General features: G+C 35.6%; 2 protein-coding genes across 2 annotated transcripts in view; one reads left to right on the top strand and one right to left on the bottom strand.

Annotated features, from left to right (window-relative positions):
• Window positions 1-13,470, bottom strand: part of Pot (zona pellucida domain protein papillote) — a 28,103-nt gene extending 14,633 nt beyond the window's left edge. The window contains exon 1 of the mRNA XM_083037746.1: window positions 13,284-13,470. The gene's annotated coding sequence lies outside the window, so the exon portion shown is untranslated. The remainder of the gene's footprint in view (window positions 1-13,283) is intronic.
• LOC145935945 (uncharacterized) overlaps window positions 1,265-18,185 on the top strand; it is an 85,845-nt gene continuing 68,924 nt past the window's right edge. The window contains exons 1-2 of the mRNA XM_083037763.1: window positions 1,265-1,345; window positions 8,149-8,186. Of these exons, the coding sequence (XP_082893889.1) occupies window positions 1,295-1,345; window positions 8,149-8,186 (89 nt within the window). The 5' untranslated portion in view covers window positions 1,265-1,294. The remainder of the gene's footprint in view (window positions 1,346-8,148; window positions 8,187-18,185) is intronic.

Genomic DNA, 18,185 nt, shown 5'->3' with positions numbered 1-18,185 from the left:
CGCGGAATATAAAACGAATGATATGTATAGGATGCTTCAGCTTCGTGACTTTCTCGAGATATTAGTGATTAAATTGATGGACTCTAAATAATGATTTAAATACGAGAAAGAAATTAAATTTCGGAGATTGCGAATAAATATGACAGACTATTCTTATAATTTCTTATAAAAGTAAATTTTACTTTAATTTGCATTTTTAGTTACATATGTAAAGTTAAAGTCTCCTATGCAATAAAAAAATCTAATTCTGTTGAATTTTTGTGATATTGCACGTGTTTAAAGAAGAAAGGAATTTTAGATTTTCAAGAAAATTGCTCCGTGCTCGAGAGAAAGCTGATCATTTCTCTCTCGGAGAGACATTTTATATCCGTTGTTGCCAGGTAATTTCATTGTTTTAAATTTAATTTGCTGCAATGAGGAGCGAAATAAATAAAGTTTTCGGTCTAGTATTTATGTAGAAAAAGAAATAAATTTAAAAAATGTTCCTATACACTGATATAGTTGTAAAAGCAAAAAAATAATGTTATAGAATGTTTATAGAATGCATAGTTGAAATATTCAATTTAATTCTCGAAATATTTAATTTTCTAGTGAAACTGAGATATAGTTGTGTGATTTTTGTTATTCAAGTGAAACACAACTATGCAAAGTGTACGGGGGAAAATGTGTTTGAGCAAAGATAGATCTTTAACATTAGTAAAGATAAAAATACATAACAGAGACTTTAACTTAATAAATGTTTTCCGTATTTCATCTCAAGAGATTTTCTCTATAAATGTATATACATATATTATATGAAGAATATGCAGATGTGAAGAAACTTTCTCAAGTCGAACAAAGTATTATTACAATATACGTTTCGAAATAACATGTGGCGTGCATATTTCGGAAGTAAAAAATATTTTTTTTAATTTTTTCTCAACGGGACATTTTTAATTAAAGGCGATCCATTTAAAAATAAAACATGAAAAAGTGCTGTGAATGATCCTCTCGATAATTCGCATCGAAATAAATTACGCATGCGTACTAATCATCCGCTCTCGCGCGATTTTTCTCTTAAAATAAGTTCCGGACCTATTTAAATATTTAAAGGTTTGCGTGTCTTCTCTCGTCGAGTTTATTTCTGCTAGAAAACGATGACAAAACTTTTCTCGCATGTTTGTAAACACGTCGCCGACGTGATTACTCACGGATGTCGGTGATACAACAAACGAGTGACTTATATTTTTCGCGGAACTATTATATAAAAGTATCATCGACGAGACGATGTTTCCGCATGGAATGAGAAGGAAAAATGCGCTACGTGTTTTGTCACGTCGGATATATTGTACTGCAAAAACGGAAGGTACGTAGAAATAAAAGAGAAAAGAATGACAGAGATTTGTATCTCTGCTCGCGATAATTTTTTCGAAGATAGTGGAATGGGAGAATCCATATGTCACGACAAAAGTATTAATTAAGCGAGACAATAATTTGGGAGAAACAAAACGATGAGAAAAGAGATACGTATCTATTATTTCAACGTCTTGCCATTGTGTCGTAATTTTTCTCTTTTATGAAATGTTGAGGTATAACATTTCGAGAAGAACTTTCGTTGACTTACTAATGTCGATCGATAATAGAGGTTACACACGAAATTAAAAAAAAAAATCAAACAGCTGTCGCCACGATTCGTAAGTCAGTAACACTTGGACAGTAATAGTGCTTATTTGTGTTTTATAAATGTCTCGAGAGTTCATAAATTTTTCTCCTGACAGAAAGGTTCGCGCTAAAACGTGGAAGAAAATAACATTTAAAAAATAAAAATAACAATAAATTACACTATTAAGAAAAGTATTAAACAGAAAATAATATGATCGCGATACTGCTAATATTTGTAAAGTAGCATTCATAGTTTGAAATTAAAACAATTTCTGTAAATGACATATAGCTTGAAATTAAAGCAAATTGTTATTTTAAAAATTGTAGAATAATGAACGTTTAGGAAATCAAGTACACAATTTTTTTTTAATGGCGATATGTGAATGCGTATTAATAGACATAATATATAATATATTATATTATTTTTTAAACATAATATATTATGTATTAATCTATTATATATATATATATATATATATAAGCGGATAAAAATTCACGATTGTACAAAATCTGATAATAATAAGAAAATATAGAAAATCTCATTTAGAAAAAAGTCGATCTTAGGAGAGATTTTCTAAGGCTTGCTTTAATATATTTTAATATATTCCGCTGTTTCTTATAATTGAAAGCTAATACAAATCTACAGAAAATTTTATAAAAAATTTTCGTAGAAAAATTTCCATAATATCAACTTATTTCGTCAAAGTCAAGTTTCTAAGATCTCTTCCTCTCTAACTCTAATGACTTCTTCATTCGCTCGCGTTCTTGGAAGGGAAGTATGACGTGAACGCCCAGTCACGCCGAATGTCTCGATGCTTTCCTGCGATCGAGCCTTTAAAGTCGAACCAGTATCCGAAGGAGACAACAACGTAGCGATCTCGTTGCGCAAAACCGCGCGCGCGCAAAGTCCCGACTTTCACTCGGCCGCCGCGCACGGATACGCGTGCGCGCGCACGTGCGTGTATCCTTGCGAGCCACACGCGTGCACGAGAGGATTTCGCTCTCCTCGACGTGCATCGCTGAACGCGCACGAAAAGCAAAAGATACATATGTAACCTATCGGATTAAAGGCTCGAAAGGAAAAACGAGGATTATCGCGGCTCTCCTTCCACATTCATTCATTATACGTAAAGTGTAGGGTATACCTCCTTGATTAGTCACTTTGTGGTACTGGCTTTCAAAACTCGGTTTTTTTTCTCCCGAGCTGTTTGGTCGGAATATGAAGAAGGATGATTAACTTGAAATGAAAAATTATTATTCCGATGGTGGGAAGCTTGAATCTTTTTGTCCGCGAAAGAGGATTAATATATACACGCCCGTATATCGGATTTGAAGCAGCAAATGGATGATAAATGTCTGCTGTTTAATCTCTCATTTGAAATACCAAAAATTAAAAAATATGGCAGTTTTTAATCAGGAAGGATTTAGCGTATATCGCGTTATAAACGATGAAATATTTCTGTGAATAAATCATTATTTTTGTTATTACTAAAGCGGATCTACATACATTAATCTTATTCGATTTTCATATAGGACAGAGAACAAAATTTTAAAACTTGATTCAAAATATAAAAATTTGGTAAAAAATTAAAATTGGCACGTACGAATCAGTCGAATAAAGTATTATGTAAATGGCAGATAGATACAAAAACGATAAAATATCATCGTCGAGAAAATTCACTGTCTATGCGAAAAACAAAGGACGGAGTAGGTCAATCGGATTAAGGGAATACGAAAAGCGGAGAAAGAAAAACGGAACCGTCACGGATTATTCTGAGTGAGTAAATTACAGTTTCCCTTTTCCAGAATCGTTGCACGACACAGCTGTGGCTTCTTGCACTTGCGGTGTAAAAAAGAAGACTTTCATTTATAAAGACACGTCCGCGATGTGTAATGCGCGATTTCTTCTATTTTATTATTATACATTATATATATGTTTTATATATAATATTTTATATATATAATAACAGTATATATGCTATAATATATATTTAAAATAGTTATATATGTATATATATACACATAAAAATGTACAATCGCATAGATCGGCGCAAATCATGTTTCGCGCTTTGTCGCGCGTCAAGGAAACGGATATACAAACGGGATCAGATAGAAGAAAAAAATCGAAATATCAAAGTGCCAGGGACAGCTGCGGACTGTCTCGCTACAGCCGTAGATTATAACGATCGGACTTTTGCTATTGCGAAAGTGTGTTTTAACTCGAAGTGAACGGAATCTACGTCACGGACTTGCTACAGAAAGAAAAAAAGAATGCATTTTTACGGTCGCCCCGGTTATACAAGCCAAAAGATTTCGAATTAAAAGTCCAGCTGGTTTTCGAGCGGAAAATTTCGTAATAATTATTTTTTAACTGACTTGCATATTTGGAACGAAAGTAGATAACAAAACTGAATTTTTCTTGTTATTCCAGTTTTTCAAATGAGTTTGCTATACAATTTGTTTAGCAAAATGATTAATGTAATAAATCTAATTTTTATGTATAAATTTTACTTGTGTCTTTTAATAAGATGTATAATTAATGGAAGAATATCAATATATATAATAAAGAATATTTATATATTTACTGTCATTAATTTTTATGTAAAAAAATTAATTAGATTTCATTGAGAGAAAATAAGTGAAAGAAACTAGACAAAATGCATTTAGAAAATGGACAAAAAAAAAGAAATATATAATATTACTAGTCACAAAAATAATTTTCCAAACACATATACATTTATAAATAATTATGTTATTATATAACAAATGAGGAAAAAATGATAAGCAACGACATTCAACATGATTAATATAAGCTTAACGTAGAACTTTGCAATTTTAGTTTGGATTATATAGATTGTATTATTTGGATTAAATTATATTTTATTTTATATATATGATGATATTGTATTATATTTATTACAATAACCAAACGGAACATTAACTTAAAATAGCGAAGTTACGAAATCGTCGTGTCGATAAGATTCTTATAATAATCGCCAAAGAAACAAAAAAGTTTATTATCGCAACTTTTGCACAGTGCGGTGACCATTTTCCATGCAATTTGTTTAATTCATGTAGCATAATGTGCTATTAGAATTTTTCATGATACACGTATACGTAGAAAGTCGTTATGTGCAAATTATAACAGTTACATCCGTCTTAGTGCTTGAGAATTTCATTGCAAATATTTAACTCGTGAACATTTACATTATACGTTATGGAAATCATCAATCATTAAAGTTTGCAGTACTATATTCTTCATGCAAAAATTTAAAATTTGTCAACATTAAATAGGCCTGTAGAAATACTTAACTACATATATGCAAAATAATAAGATTACGAAAAAAATAGAGACTTGAGTTAAATAAACAACAGACAAACTGAAAACATTGCAGATCCAAAATTTTTATAAAAAATGTAGTATTATATGTATAATATAATATATTAATTAACAATATATTTTTCTTTTACTTTTGATATACTATATAATGCATTTTTTATTTACGTTTAAAGTAATAAAATATGATAAATAAGAAAATAATCCTTATAACTTATAAATAATCTAATTAATTCTAAATAAAAATGTTTTAATTTTAATTAAATTTTAATATTAAAATATATATACTTATCTATATTTATCAATATAAATATCTATATAAAAAATTAGTTATAAATATTTTATTAAATATTTTAAAATAAGATTTTTGATAATATTTATAATTCAACAATGTTTTTATTTAATAATATTTAAAAATAATTAGATATCTTAAAATAAAATGGAGAACATTTTTTGTGCATTATATTGCAAATATAATGTAAAATGGATCGTTACACAGATAAACACTTAATCGATAAACATTAATTTTATGCAAATAACAATAAATTAAATGAGAGCTATAAATTGCTTACTCATTTCACGATTGCTCCTCTGTCGCTCGTTGATTTTCGATGGTCTTCTTTTTTTTTCTTTCTCGTTCTTTGCTGCTCTTTCGCAGCATTGAACATTCATTCGCAAAAACACGGTTAATTACGATCGAGTTAATCACTAGAATACAACGATCGTGCGCTACTTTGAACGGAAGGGGGGGGGGATACTTTCAATGTTAATCACGCACTTTATTATACATATTATGATATATTGGAGAAAATTGTCATATTGCTGGAAAGTTACACTCGCTCAAAATTACGTTTCGCTCGACACATTCGAGAATCACAAATCAAAGATAAATATTCGCGGAATGCAATATCCGAAAATATATATAGTTGCTTTGCTGTAATTGATCGCGCTATAGGTTTCAATCAAATAAATCGTGTACACGTTTCAACAGTTTACAGATATATAGACATTTGTGTGACATTTGACTATGCGATTGTCAAGTATATTAAAATATCTGTGTGTGATTTATTATTCAATGCATCGCATTGCTATTCGGCTCGGAATCGATTTATTACACATACGCGATGCTTTACTAATAAACAAAAAAATTCAGAAAAATATATGTATATAAATATAAATTCAGAATAATATCTGCAACTTTATATCGCGCGATACTACGCGAATTGAATTAATAATGGCTAATTACGACGCGATAATCGCGAGAATTAATTAATCCCGGAGATCGATGATCGCTAATTGTAACAATTTTTCGATTAGAGAATAATAATGTAAGGTTAACTTTGTTAGAGAATTGAACGGAATTATCCTATCGAGGGCTGCCGAAGATAGAAGAATTTTATCAATGCGTGATATAATATATATATCTTGTTTAACGTGAGAACGTTGATAGAATAATAACAATCTTTTCTCTCTGCCTCTGCGTGTCGATCCTTGTCTCCCCAGCCCCCCCCCCCCCCTTAACTCTTGTACCCCCGCTTTGCAACCCCCTACTCATCCCACTATTCCATCACCGAATACTGTCAAATATGTAAACGATAACGCGTCGCTGTCTCGTGCTCACTTTAACTTTGATCGCGATCACATTAAAAAGGATAATGCGATGATACGCCGCTATCTTCCTTCTCTTGATATGTCGTCGTGCGAATGACAAGACGAGTGTAACAAAATGTCGCGATAACAATAAGCGAGTACTCTATGACAATAAAAATTCCTTACCATTCGAAATATTCAAACGCGAAATAGATCTATATCGAAGATGTATTCTATGCTCCTCGAAATTTTATATATATAATTATCGATTAGACTAGAATTATGAAGGTCGATGACTTTTTTCGATACTTTAATCGATATCTCGATTCGTGCGTTACTCATCTCTTGCGACATATATCGATTTATTTATGTACAGTTGGCACTCGTGTCGCGCGACTCGGCAGCTACGCAACGGTGTAGAAGACGCTTCGCTATTAACTCTCGAAATTTGTATATTGCGACAAATACCGCGAACACGATTATTCGTTACAATCGTTACAATTAGCAATTATCAATTCGTGTGATTAATTAACTCCCGCCGTTACCGCGTCTTAATTAGCCGTCACTTGATTTGCGTAATATCGCACGGTAAAATCAGGAGTGATAGAGATTGACGCGCGAAGTGAAGTGAAGTTAGTCGCGCGTGATTCTCAAATATCGAGTGAGCAGTCATTGCGCGAGCATCATTTTCGCAATATGTCGCGGTATAATAGAGCGCGCGTATTAATATCGTTGGAGTTCTATCTAAAGTGCCGCGTAATTGTATTCTAGTGTGAAGGCGATCGTAATTAACCGTGTTTTCGCGAGTGAGTATTCAGTGTCATGAGAAGAAGTAGGAAAAGACGAACAAGAGAGGAGGAAAAGGCCCGGGGAGGCGCCGGGCAACAACAGCGGCATAACCTTGATGTAATTTAGAATTTTTTTTTTTTTTATATTAATGTACCGTTAACCATGAGATATATACTGGTTATATTGGCGCTTTTGCTTCTTTTCCTTGTCTAGTGTCTCTGATCTATTGTTCTTAGCGTTGACCTCTATTAGTACATAATTAATTTCTTTAGAGGCTCTCTTATTTAATTTGTTATTTGTTAGGTTAGGTTAGGTATTAGATTGTTTATTTGTTAATTCTGTAAAATTAATTAGTTTAATCCTTGTTTAGAATAATGATCTATTTTACATTATTGTGTGTAATATAATGTGTATACAATTTTAATTTTATTTTGAAAAATACTCTTAAAACATTTTATAAATTATTTTTAATAATTAATATTTTTATATAGATATAGATATATAATTTATTTTATATAAACAGATAAAACATTTCATTGTTATTTAAGATTTATAAAATTATTTAAATTAGTTATATATTTAAAGAATTAGATTTCTATTATAGATTTTATAAATTCTATTACATTTTATTTATTTATAAAAAATTCTTTATCTAAAATTATGTTACTTTTTCTTAAGTTCTGTAAAAAATATGAGTAAAGAATATTCAATTGTGCATAGTAATTACTTTTTAAATATTAATTATTTTTGAGATATTAGTGTTTTAATTTGAATATTTTTGTGTGTTACAGGTGAACGTATTACAACTCCGCTGTTACGCATCGTATCGGTGAGTGCTAAAGTATCTTTATTTTAAATTCAAGGTGATGGATTTGTAATGATATCAGTTGCATAAAATATTCCGTATTATTTATTCTTATAAATTGCTTATTATTTATATCTATAATTATTGTTATATTAAAAGAAAAAATATTAAAAATTCAAGTTGATAGGAATGTTATAAATAAATATACCTTACAAGTCCATACATAAACGCACACATTGCCGCATAATAAGAAGGTTAAAACGGATTATAATATATAGATATTTATCGTTGCACAATACATATTCATATGTATGTATTATATGTATCAGAGATTAAAAATGACAGCATTTCTTGCACCCAAAATCGTATACAAGTATCATGAGACTCATTAAGATTCTACACTATAAAAAAAATAATATGCTTTGAAAATTCGTGAGAGCTTTGTTTAATTCAAAATACTCAGATGCTTATATTAAAAATTTATGCCTTTGGCAGTCATCAAATAGATTCCTATATAAATTGCGTAACTATTTCTAAATATTCAAAGGAAAAATTTTAATTCTTAATATTATTTCGAAATTTAAAAATTCAAAAGCAGCGAAGAACAATTTTCTAATAATTCGATCGATCTCTTCAATACAATTATTTATATATAATTCCATTTCTCTTTCCTTCTATGGAAAAACTAATCAAAAAAATTTAATATCAAGAACAAAAATTGCTAATATTTATTTTTTAAATTCTGATTATTAGCACAGATCGTGCAACAAAATATATATTTACATACAAATATCGCGAAGATTAATAATTTGTTTTCTTATTAATAAATTAATAAGATTTCACAATTATCATAATGACCATATATTAGATTATTAATGAATATATGATATATTGGATTATTAATGAATATATGATATATTAGAAATATATCAAAATATATATCTATATATAGATATATATAGAAAGAAAGATTTACGCGTTTTGTATTATATATATCTAGAGAGACAGAGATTTAATATTGCAAAATAAAGGGAGGGTGCATTTCTATTTTCTGAAAAATAATACGAACGCACACAAGCTTGTGGTCCCTTTGTAGTCTAATATCGCGAGTTAGATGCTTGATTATTTAGTTGATTTCCCAAGACGATTTCCCTGGTGAAGAACGCGCGTACATCCGCACCTATGCGAGACGCGTAAGCGGCAGTGAATAAAGCGACCGTGCCCTGTACCAGTGACGTCATCCTCGCCGGATCCAAGATGGCGATCGCGTGTTCACCAGGCGAAATCGACAACGAGCAACGGCGGCGGCGGCGGTCCCAGGACCGGTTTTCGAGGAGGCGGTACTATCGCCGCCGTCGTCGACGCCGCGTGTGATTTTTCGTCATTTTGCGAGCCGAAAAGCCGAAGCTGCGAAACCGCACGTTGCTACCCTGCCTACGCAAACTGCTACGTTAAACATTCGCACTTCGGAGATCCTTAAATTATGCAAGATGTCCGGGGTCTCTTTTTTATTTCCTTTCATATACAACTTCTTCGGATCAATATGTACCAATTTTAAAAAAAAGTATATTTGCAGTAATTAATAAATTTTTAATTATTACATATAATCTGCGCATCATAAAAAATCATGGAAAATCTAGATTAAAAACGTTTCTCGAAGATGCACGATCATATTCAAATTTAGAGATTTTCTTAAAATAAACAATTTAATCGAGAAAATTTTAACCAAGAGATAAGATTTTATTATATAGTTCTCTAAAAATTAATTCTTAACTCGCAAAAGTTTGTGAATTCTGAATTGCTGAACAGCTCGTAAACTATTAGTACACATCTTAAAACTTTTGTTCAGAAGCGATTCAATACAAGTTGAGATCCGAGAATCCGAATACTTAATATACATAAATAAAAAGAAATGTAGAAAAAACCTCGGACATCTTGTGCACACTATCAAAAGAGCAGAATCTCATTCGGACTCGACTTCGAACGAGAACTTTATGTATTCGATAGCGACCGTAAAATGGCGAAAAAATAGTGACGTGCTACACTAAAATCCCCCTGTTGAAGAGAATGCAACGCAAGAATCCTATCGTCCGGCCGATGAAAACGACTATTTCCCACGTGCCGTCGACCTACGCGATTTCGCGTCGCTATATGCTGTAAATTTTGCGCGTGCAAATCGTCCAGTGATCTCGATCGAGATACAGAATAGCGTTAGATCTATGAAAAAGAGATGAAATCGTATACACGAGAATACTCGAATAGAGATGAGAACGATTTTTTTTCTCGCCGGTGGATCGCGCCAAGAACGTGTCGTCTCACGTGTCCTTAGCACCTTTGTCGTCGTAAAAATTTTCTCGAGCGACTAATTCGAAAATCGATACGGCGCCGAATGACGTCCGTCCGTCGTTCTCTCGGATGCGTAGCGGTGCGTATCCCGTTCCGCGAGACACGCGCTCGTCGCATACGCGCATCTTTCGCGCGAGGAGGTGTAGCAGCGGATGTCAGTGGCGTAGGGCAGTGTTTTTCTAGCTAGTTTCTACTTTTTTATATCATTTAGCTAGTTTTTTTATATCAAATATCTTACAAATTTATCTCAAGAATTTGAAAATGGCTAAAATATGGAAATAGTTTTTTTATTCTTTTTTTTAATACATGGATAATTTTCTGAAAATTTTAATTATATAAAAACTATATAAAATAATTTTTAAATATGTCTAAACGATTTGAAAAAAATGTTTGACATATAAGAATGGTATCCAAACCTTTGTCTTTTCGAAAATTTATTCCTTGGAAACTAATTATTTTGTTTTGTTCAATCTGCTTAGTTTAAAAAAGTTGTACTTTTATCAAAAGTTACTTTTAAGAAAAGTTAACTTTATTTCAAGCATAATTTAACGAAAAGTTTATTCAGCAAAAAAAACATTGATTAAAATATAATAAAATATATGAAAAAATTATTTGAATATATTAACGCAGTGTTGAGAAAAGAAGACCTAAAAATAGATAGTTTTGTCATATCGATTTCGCAACCATTTCCTTAAATGTGTCATGGATCATTCGTAGATATGTTTGTTTACGAAACGAAAAATAACGATAACGACGAATTAATATAATTTTACATATATATTCTGCATAAACGCGAAAAAGTTTAAAATAATATCGCAATATTTGAAAAAATTTTAAGCTAAAAGCATATATCACTATTATTTTATGCGAGAAGACAAGGATATTAACTTGTGCAAAATTATTGATGCCATGGCGATAGTATAAAAGCGCATTGAAAAGTTTCTTCGTCCACAAACAGCTTTCAAACTACTACTATTGAGACGCGATGACTCTCGAGTCTTTTCACCTTAGCCGCAATGCATTGCTTAAACTTTCGAACGTCAATCGAATCCTTTTGCTTTTCTATGGACGTCGCTTAGATCATCGCGATTGTTGAATCACGACACTGATGCTTGATCCATTCATCATCAAAGCTCGCACGCGACGCGAGGCATCGACTGCTTGATTTAAAAGCGCAAACGTTGATTATATAATCCATTGACCAGTTATTATACCAATTGCTAATCAAATAGGAGGAAAGAGTCAACTCTTGGAAAAAATACTTTGCGATTTTCAAGCAAACTATCGATCGAAATCAATATCAATCCTTAATCCGTATCGTTTATTCCAAATATATTTTATTATTTTTATCTAAATTTTAATTTTTGCGTGGACGAAATTCGAGTTTTATTTTCTAGAATTTATATCAAGCTGTCTAAAAATTATCTCTCGATAGATACATGATTATTTATAAAAGTTAATTTCTTTTTACACGACACTTTGCTCGTTTCGCGTAAACATGTCAAAATTAACATTGTCTCCCATCTTACCAGACTAGTATAGATTATTTGGTACTAAAGTAGACAGAAATATTTGCATTTCGTATACTTGCATTCGTACGTGAATCGAACCTTCGCGATATATTCTGATTTCTTGCTGCCCAGATCAAAATCTTGATCAAAAGAATTAATATCGCGAATCCGTTACAACAGTAACTTACATAAGGTCGATACACTTGCCGCGAAGTTTCGATACCATTCGCACAAGAGAAAGGAGAGAAAGAGAGAGATATATATATATATATAAGAGATACTCATTACATTTTCCATCTATAAAAGTAGATGGTCAATTTCACGGATTAGCTTACTCGTGTTTTGTGCCTTCGGGTCGTATTGTATGAGTGTGTTCGGAACATAAATCATCCGTTGGATGACCCGCGCATCGTTAAAAAAAAAAAAAAATCGGTGTCTCTTTTACTTCCTAGGTGTCAACGACAGTATCATTTTTTTTCGACACCGGTACCAAAAAAATTGGCGCAATGGAGACTCTCGGTTGAATCGCCGCGACGCTTTGCTTTCTTCGTGTACCTCTGCAACGTCGGCAGGCGCGAAGGTCAACGAGTCTTGTACGCGAGCAGGGAACGCCTATGGCGGGCTGCAGCAACGCGCGCGCGAGCGCGACTTACTCACGCTCGCGAAATTGCTACCGGGGCCTCTGCCCCCCGCGAGGGGGCTTCTCTTCCCCGTCCAAAGTTAATGAGCGCATCTCTCTTCCCTGACAGTCCGACGACCTCGCGTCAAATTTTCCTCGGCAAGCCCTATCGCGAGACTCTCTCGCTCGACCTCGATTCCTCTCCCGATATGCTGTCAGCGTTAAAATCATCATTAGACGAATGTAAAAGTGAGCGCGAAAAACGGTCGCCTTGAAAGAAATCAGCTGGAGGCAGCCGCAAACCGCGAATCGCGAAATTAATCGATCGAAATTCCTTTCCATCAAGGAATCTTTATCCTGTGCAATCTTTCTCTCTCTCTTCCTCGCTGTATCAAAGTTCACCGGTCACAGGAAATGCTGGAGGATATCCGCACGAATGGAGCATCTTTGATCCATTGTGAATCTTTCTAAATATATTTATAGAACTTAATATACTTCCACTAAGGCGAGAAACTTGGTGACATTTGCGTTGTCGAGGAAACTCTCTCCGTATCGCGGATATTCCGTCCAGCGTGATCCGGTGACGAACGGTGAACGTCCGGAGGAACACGCGATAGGGCAACGCGCATGTTGTTCTTCTCCTACCTTCTCACGGTGCCTGCGTGTTGCCTGCGGGACCCAAAGGGGGACGACGACAAAGATGACGACGACGACGACGATGACTCTCGGGAGGGAGCTGCGTGCGGCCGATACACTCCTGCCCGGGAATCTCCGCGCGCAGGCAGGTAAATATCGTCTAGTGCGATCGCGCGACCACGACTGAGTACATTCTCCTGAGAGAGCGTTTCACCTGCGACGACGGAGCCCCCCGTCGGCGGCCTCGGCGGCGCAAACTGAACCCCGCCACCTTTTCCTCTCTCCCACTCACGCGTTCGTCGCGATTGCGTCTCGCGGCCCCAAACCTTATACCTCTATCTATCTCTTCTACCTGCGACTTATGGGTATCTCCGGTACACCTATTCGGCCACCTACCTATTGTGGTGGTGTCGGGTACGAGCATCCGGCAGATTCGTCCTCTCGACAAATCGTGGGAGGCGGAACATCATCCTTTTTCTACGGTCAACGAGGCACCCTTGCGGACAGGTGTGATGATAGGGCATTAGGCAACCGAATGGGCAGTCTTCCTTTTTGATCCTCGTAAGAGCTTTCGTAATTTCTCGTTTGTTTAAAGGCGGCGTCTCTTTCACGAGGGGAAGAAATATGTATAGGTGAAAGCAGGCATGATTGATTTTTTTTGTGCAAGGGACAACACATGCTACCTGTTGCTTAGTGGCTCAGAAATTGTGAATTAATTACATATCGAATTAAACAATATCCGGAATATTTTATAATAACATTTCTCAAGATACTTGATATATATATCCTATATTTCTACTTATTAGAGTAAAGAAGTATTTATTTAGTGCCATCAAAAAAACGAATTGATCATCAAAGCTACACACCCATATAGAAACCGTTTGACTAGGAAACAACTTCTTGAAGGGAAGCGAGCGTTTCGCGATATATAGGCATTTAAAAGAGTACTTTTGACACTAGAGAGAGACGGAGAAGCTTCTCTACCGACGTCCGTTACTTCGGCGAGAGGTGGATTTAATGTCCCCGGGCGACGTACGGGACGCGAGCGCGTCTTCCAACATCCAGCGAGTCTAGAACCGCTATTCGTTTTCGCCGAACGATTATTCCACCGTGAACGAGAGTAACGCATTCTCTCTCTCTCTCTTCTCGCTCTATTTTCACGGACTCCATCGGCCGTCATCGCCGTCGTCTTCTCCGCGGAAAACTCTTTCGCGTTCTCCCGTTCGCTCATCGTTGGTAAATTTCATCCCGACGCGGGTCTCCTATTAAATGACGTTCGTCTCGGATAATTTTCCGCGATGAGGAGATCCTCTCCACTTATCTCCGGAGCTGACGGACGACGGTAATCTCGCCTTTGGCGTTAAAGAGCGTGCATAAGCCTATAAGGATGTAAGAAAGGTGCGACATTCTTACATTCTTCCTTCAATACGCGTTGCATATTTTTCTGCTCAAGGTAACTAGTAGTTTAACTGATGTGTAAAACAGCTGATTTAACATTACGTCGGAATCTCCTGTTATGTAACATGAATATATCGATAAATTAACGTTATCTCGTTTTTGTCTTCCGTAAAGGATTAGAAACTATTCTCAGAAATCTATCGGAATAAAAAATGATCGTAAAGAGATCGGATTCGAATATAGTTCTCTCTTTCTCAGATATTCCGCCTACAGCAATCTTTCTAATTTTTTATTCGGGTTTATTTGACCGCGAAGAGAAAGGGAGACTCCCTTTAGCGTTTGATCATTTCCCCCTCTCATCTTTCCGTGAAAGATTGTTTGCCCAAAAGATGAATCCACGAATCCATGGAACGGTCAATCGGGATAAGCGAGAGACAGATGGCGGATGTCGGTGATAAGGGAGCACGATGATCCGCAGGAGAGCAGAGAAGAAAGAAAGAGAAAGAAAAAGAGAAGCGGGGGCGTGGGCGCCCAAGGCCTTCTGCTCGCCATTTACGGCCCGGGACGTAGACACGAAAGACTCGGGCGGGGGCGGGGGGGGGGGGGGGAAAACAGTGAGAAACCCCGCGAATATATATAGAGAAGAAAGGACAAACGCGCGGAGAAGATGGGAGATGGGGGTGAACGAGGGAGGAAGAAGGAGAGAGATCAAAGGGGGCAAGAAAGAAATGAATGCCAACCGTGGTCGGACCCCCCTTTCCCACTCCCTCCCCCCCCCCCATTTTGGTCGCGTTGTAAACCGGAAAGACCACTCGAAACTCTCCGTCCGCGAAATACACGCTATCGGCGACGGTGGAGGATGATGGGGTCCCGATCGGCTTTTGCGCTCGGCTCGTTGACGGGAGTCCTCCGATACGATGGCGCCAAGTTTTGCCTCCCTCGACAAGTTTCTCCGGTCTTCCGACAAGATTTCGAAACTCGCGAAACGAGAATCGCGATCTTATCGCGCGTCAATTTCTCGCGTCAATGATAGCTTTGCTAGCACGTACGTTGTTTGAGGAGAATAGAAATAGAACGAAGGCACTGATTATTTTTTATAATTTTGTAAGATTATCCGTGATTAAAATTTATGTTAATACGTTTCACGAAGGCGGATTTATATGCTGCGTGTAAGTTTGGAGTTATCATATATCAATGATATGCAAAATTATATACTAAACATGTATCATGGTATCGCGCGAGCCAACGCTTAGCCAAGCGAATGTAATTTATTCGCGATGATGATAGTTGAGATGTCTGCAAGAGCGTGTCCTGTACATACAGTGTGATTAATCCGACATAAATCGCTTTCACTTGTTAATTTGAAAATCAAAATCGCATGAAATCTTTCGATTTCTAACTCTTATAATTCACAGCTTCGAATAATAACTCATATCTCAGACACACACGCAAAGAAATTATCTATTTATTTCATTTTTCTTCTTATTTTTCAATTTATTCTCATAAACGTCAATTATTTATTTTGCGAATCGCTATCTATAAAGAATACGGTCACTTCTTGCTCGATTCCCGAGTTAGTTAATTTACATATCGCATCATATATATTAAAGTACAGTAGATATTAATATAATACGGCTCGCTGTCGCGATTTCCTGCGCAATCGAAGCTCAATAAATTCTCTTCCAACGTGGCTCGGGACGTATCGTCTAGGATACGCACGATCATCCTTGCATTACGTAATAACGATTATGCAGCGTGACTCGTCCCCTTTAAAAAGCTGCTTCCGATGACGGGAGGAGACGTTACGCAACGTGAAGCGTCAAATACCGTGAGAGAGTGACAAGTCCGATGCGTGTGTGTGATCGCTAAATCCCTAGTTTTTTTTTTTTTTTTTTCTTGTTTTCTCACCGCAATTTGTCGCTACTTTCGAATCCCATGAGAAATTCCGCGAACGGAACGACTTTCACAATCCGCTACTACCTATGAGCGAAACAAGACACGTGTGCGGTTCCTCCGTCGTGTTTTTCCCGGGTATGTTCGCGTGTGATGCGTGCAAGCTCGTCGTCGGAATTTCGTTTGCTTTTCCCATAACGTCGATTACCTCTTACCTTCTTCACCGCGTCACTTAACTTGTCGCCTCGAATGCAAGTTACGTCACTTAAAGCCCGAATCACGCAATAATCTTTCACTTTCATGCATGGCGTCCTTGGACCAATTCTGAAAGTGATACGAACTTTGTCTCTCGTGGAGAGGAAATAAAAAAAAATATATAGCAACCTTTAAAGGTCTCTCTCTCTCTCTCTCTCTCTCTCTCTCTCTCTCTCTCTCTCTCTCTCTCTCTCTCTCTCTCTCTCTCTCTCTCTCGCATGTTTAATATGCATTATGCGATTTTAATCACGTATTTAACGTCATATATATTTTTCCTTTTGCAATTGTCACCATTTGACATATCTCAATTTCTACGGAAACAGATAGGGAGATAATTTTAGATTTGAGTTCCGAACACTCGATCGGCTTATTAAAAATTTCTTCTTTCCTTACAATATTAAATTTCTATCAATATTTAAAAAAAAAGCTTAGTAAAAGATTAAATAGAGAGTGCGGATATTATTTTTAAAAAAGGAGATAAAAATCATAAACAGTGTGTTATTATATCATCTCTGAGAAGAATAGTAAAAGAGGCTTCAGGAATCTTTAAATTTTTGATGGAAAAAGACTGTGCTTTTGCGTCTGAATCGATCTGCCGAAATCGGTCGTTTTGCACGATGCAAACTCTCTTCGGGAGAGGAGGGCAATGGACCGGTTGGTCCTCTCTCTGGCCATCGCATTTCCGAATATGGCAACGAGCATCATCCCGGCACGATTCAGGCACGACGCACTTTCGAACGCGCTCGAAATATTGAAAGAGTCACGGAAATCGTTATCACGTGCACGTTCGTGCTCGCGTAAGTCGCGAATTACCGTAAGTTACCGTAAGTCTAGGCGCCATGCATCTGTATACGAATGGAGATAAGTTGACTCGATAAGTGCCGAGTTTTCACTTACCTGATCGCGCGGCGGTGTTTATGTTTTATGGTCGCAGTGATATTATCCTTAATCCGGCGTGTAAAGCAGATGCTAACTGCTGCTTTGGCAAAACGCGCTCTGAAAATAAATATCGCGGAAAATTTCACAGAAATTTATACCGCATCGCCATCGGATAATACCGCTCGAGAATGTAACGAAACAGCGACGATAATTCATTCGTAATGCTAAAATTGCAAGCCAAAGTGAGAAAGATAACAATCGATCACGGCTTTCTCTCGTTGTAATAATGAAAACATTTTCTATTTATTAAGCATAACGATGTGACTAATTTAATAATCGAGAAAATTACAAGTTTAAAAAGAATTTGAAAAAATGAAATGTTTGTTCAAACATAAATTAATGAGCAGACAAAATGAAAAAGAACTTTCCTTTCTTCTTTTTCGATTAAAAAAAATAATGATTATTAAGCATTAATTATTTCTATTT

Source organism: Prenolepis imparis, unplaced genomic scaffold (assembly GCF_030444845.1).
Source record: "Prenolepis imparis isolate NDT839.2.m4 unplaced genomic scaffold, iyPreImpa1.0 SCAF_5, whole genome shotgun sequence".
Lineage (NCBI taxonomy): Eukaryota > Metazoa > Arthropoda > Insecta > Hymenoptera > Formicidae > Prenolepis > Prenolepis imparis.
Note: the sequence above shows the minus strand (reverse complement) of the source record. Positions and strands in the feature narration are given on the sequence as shown.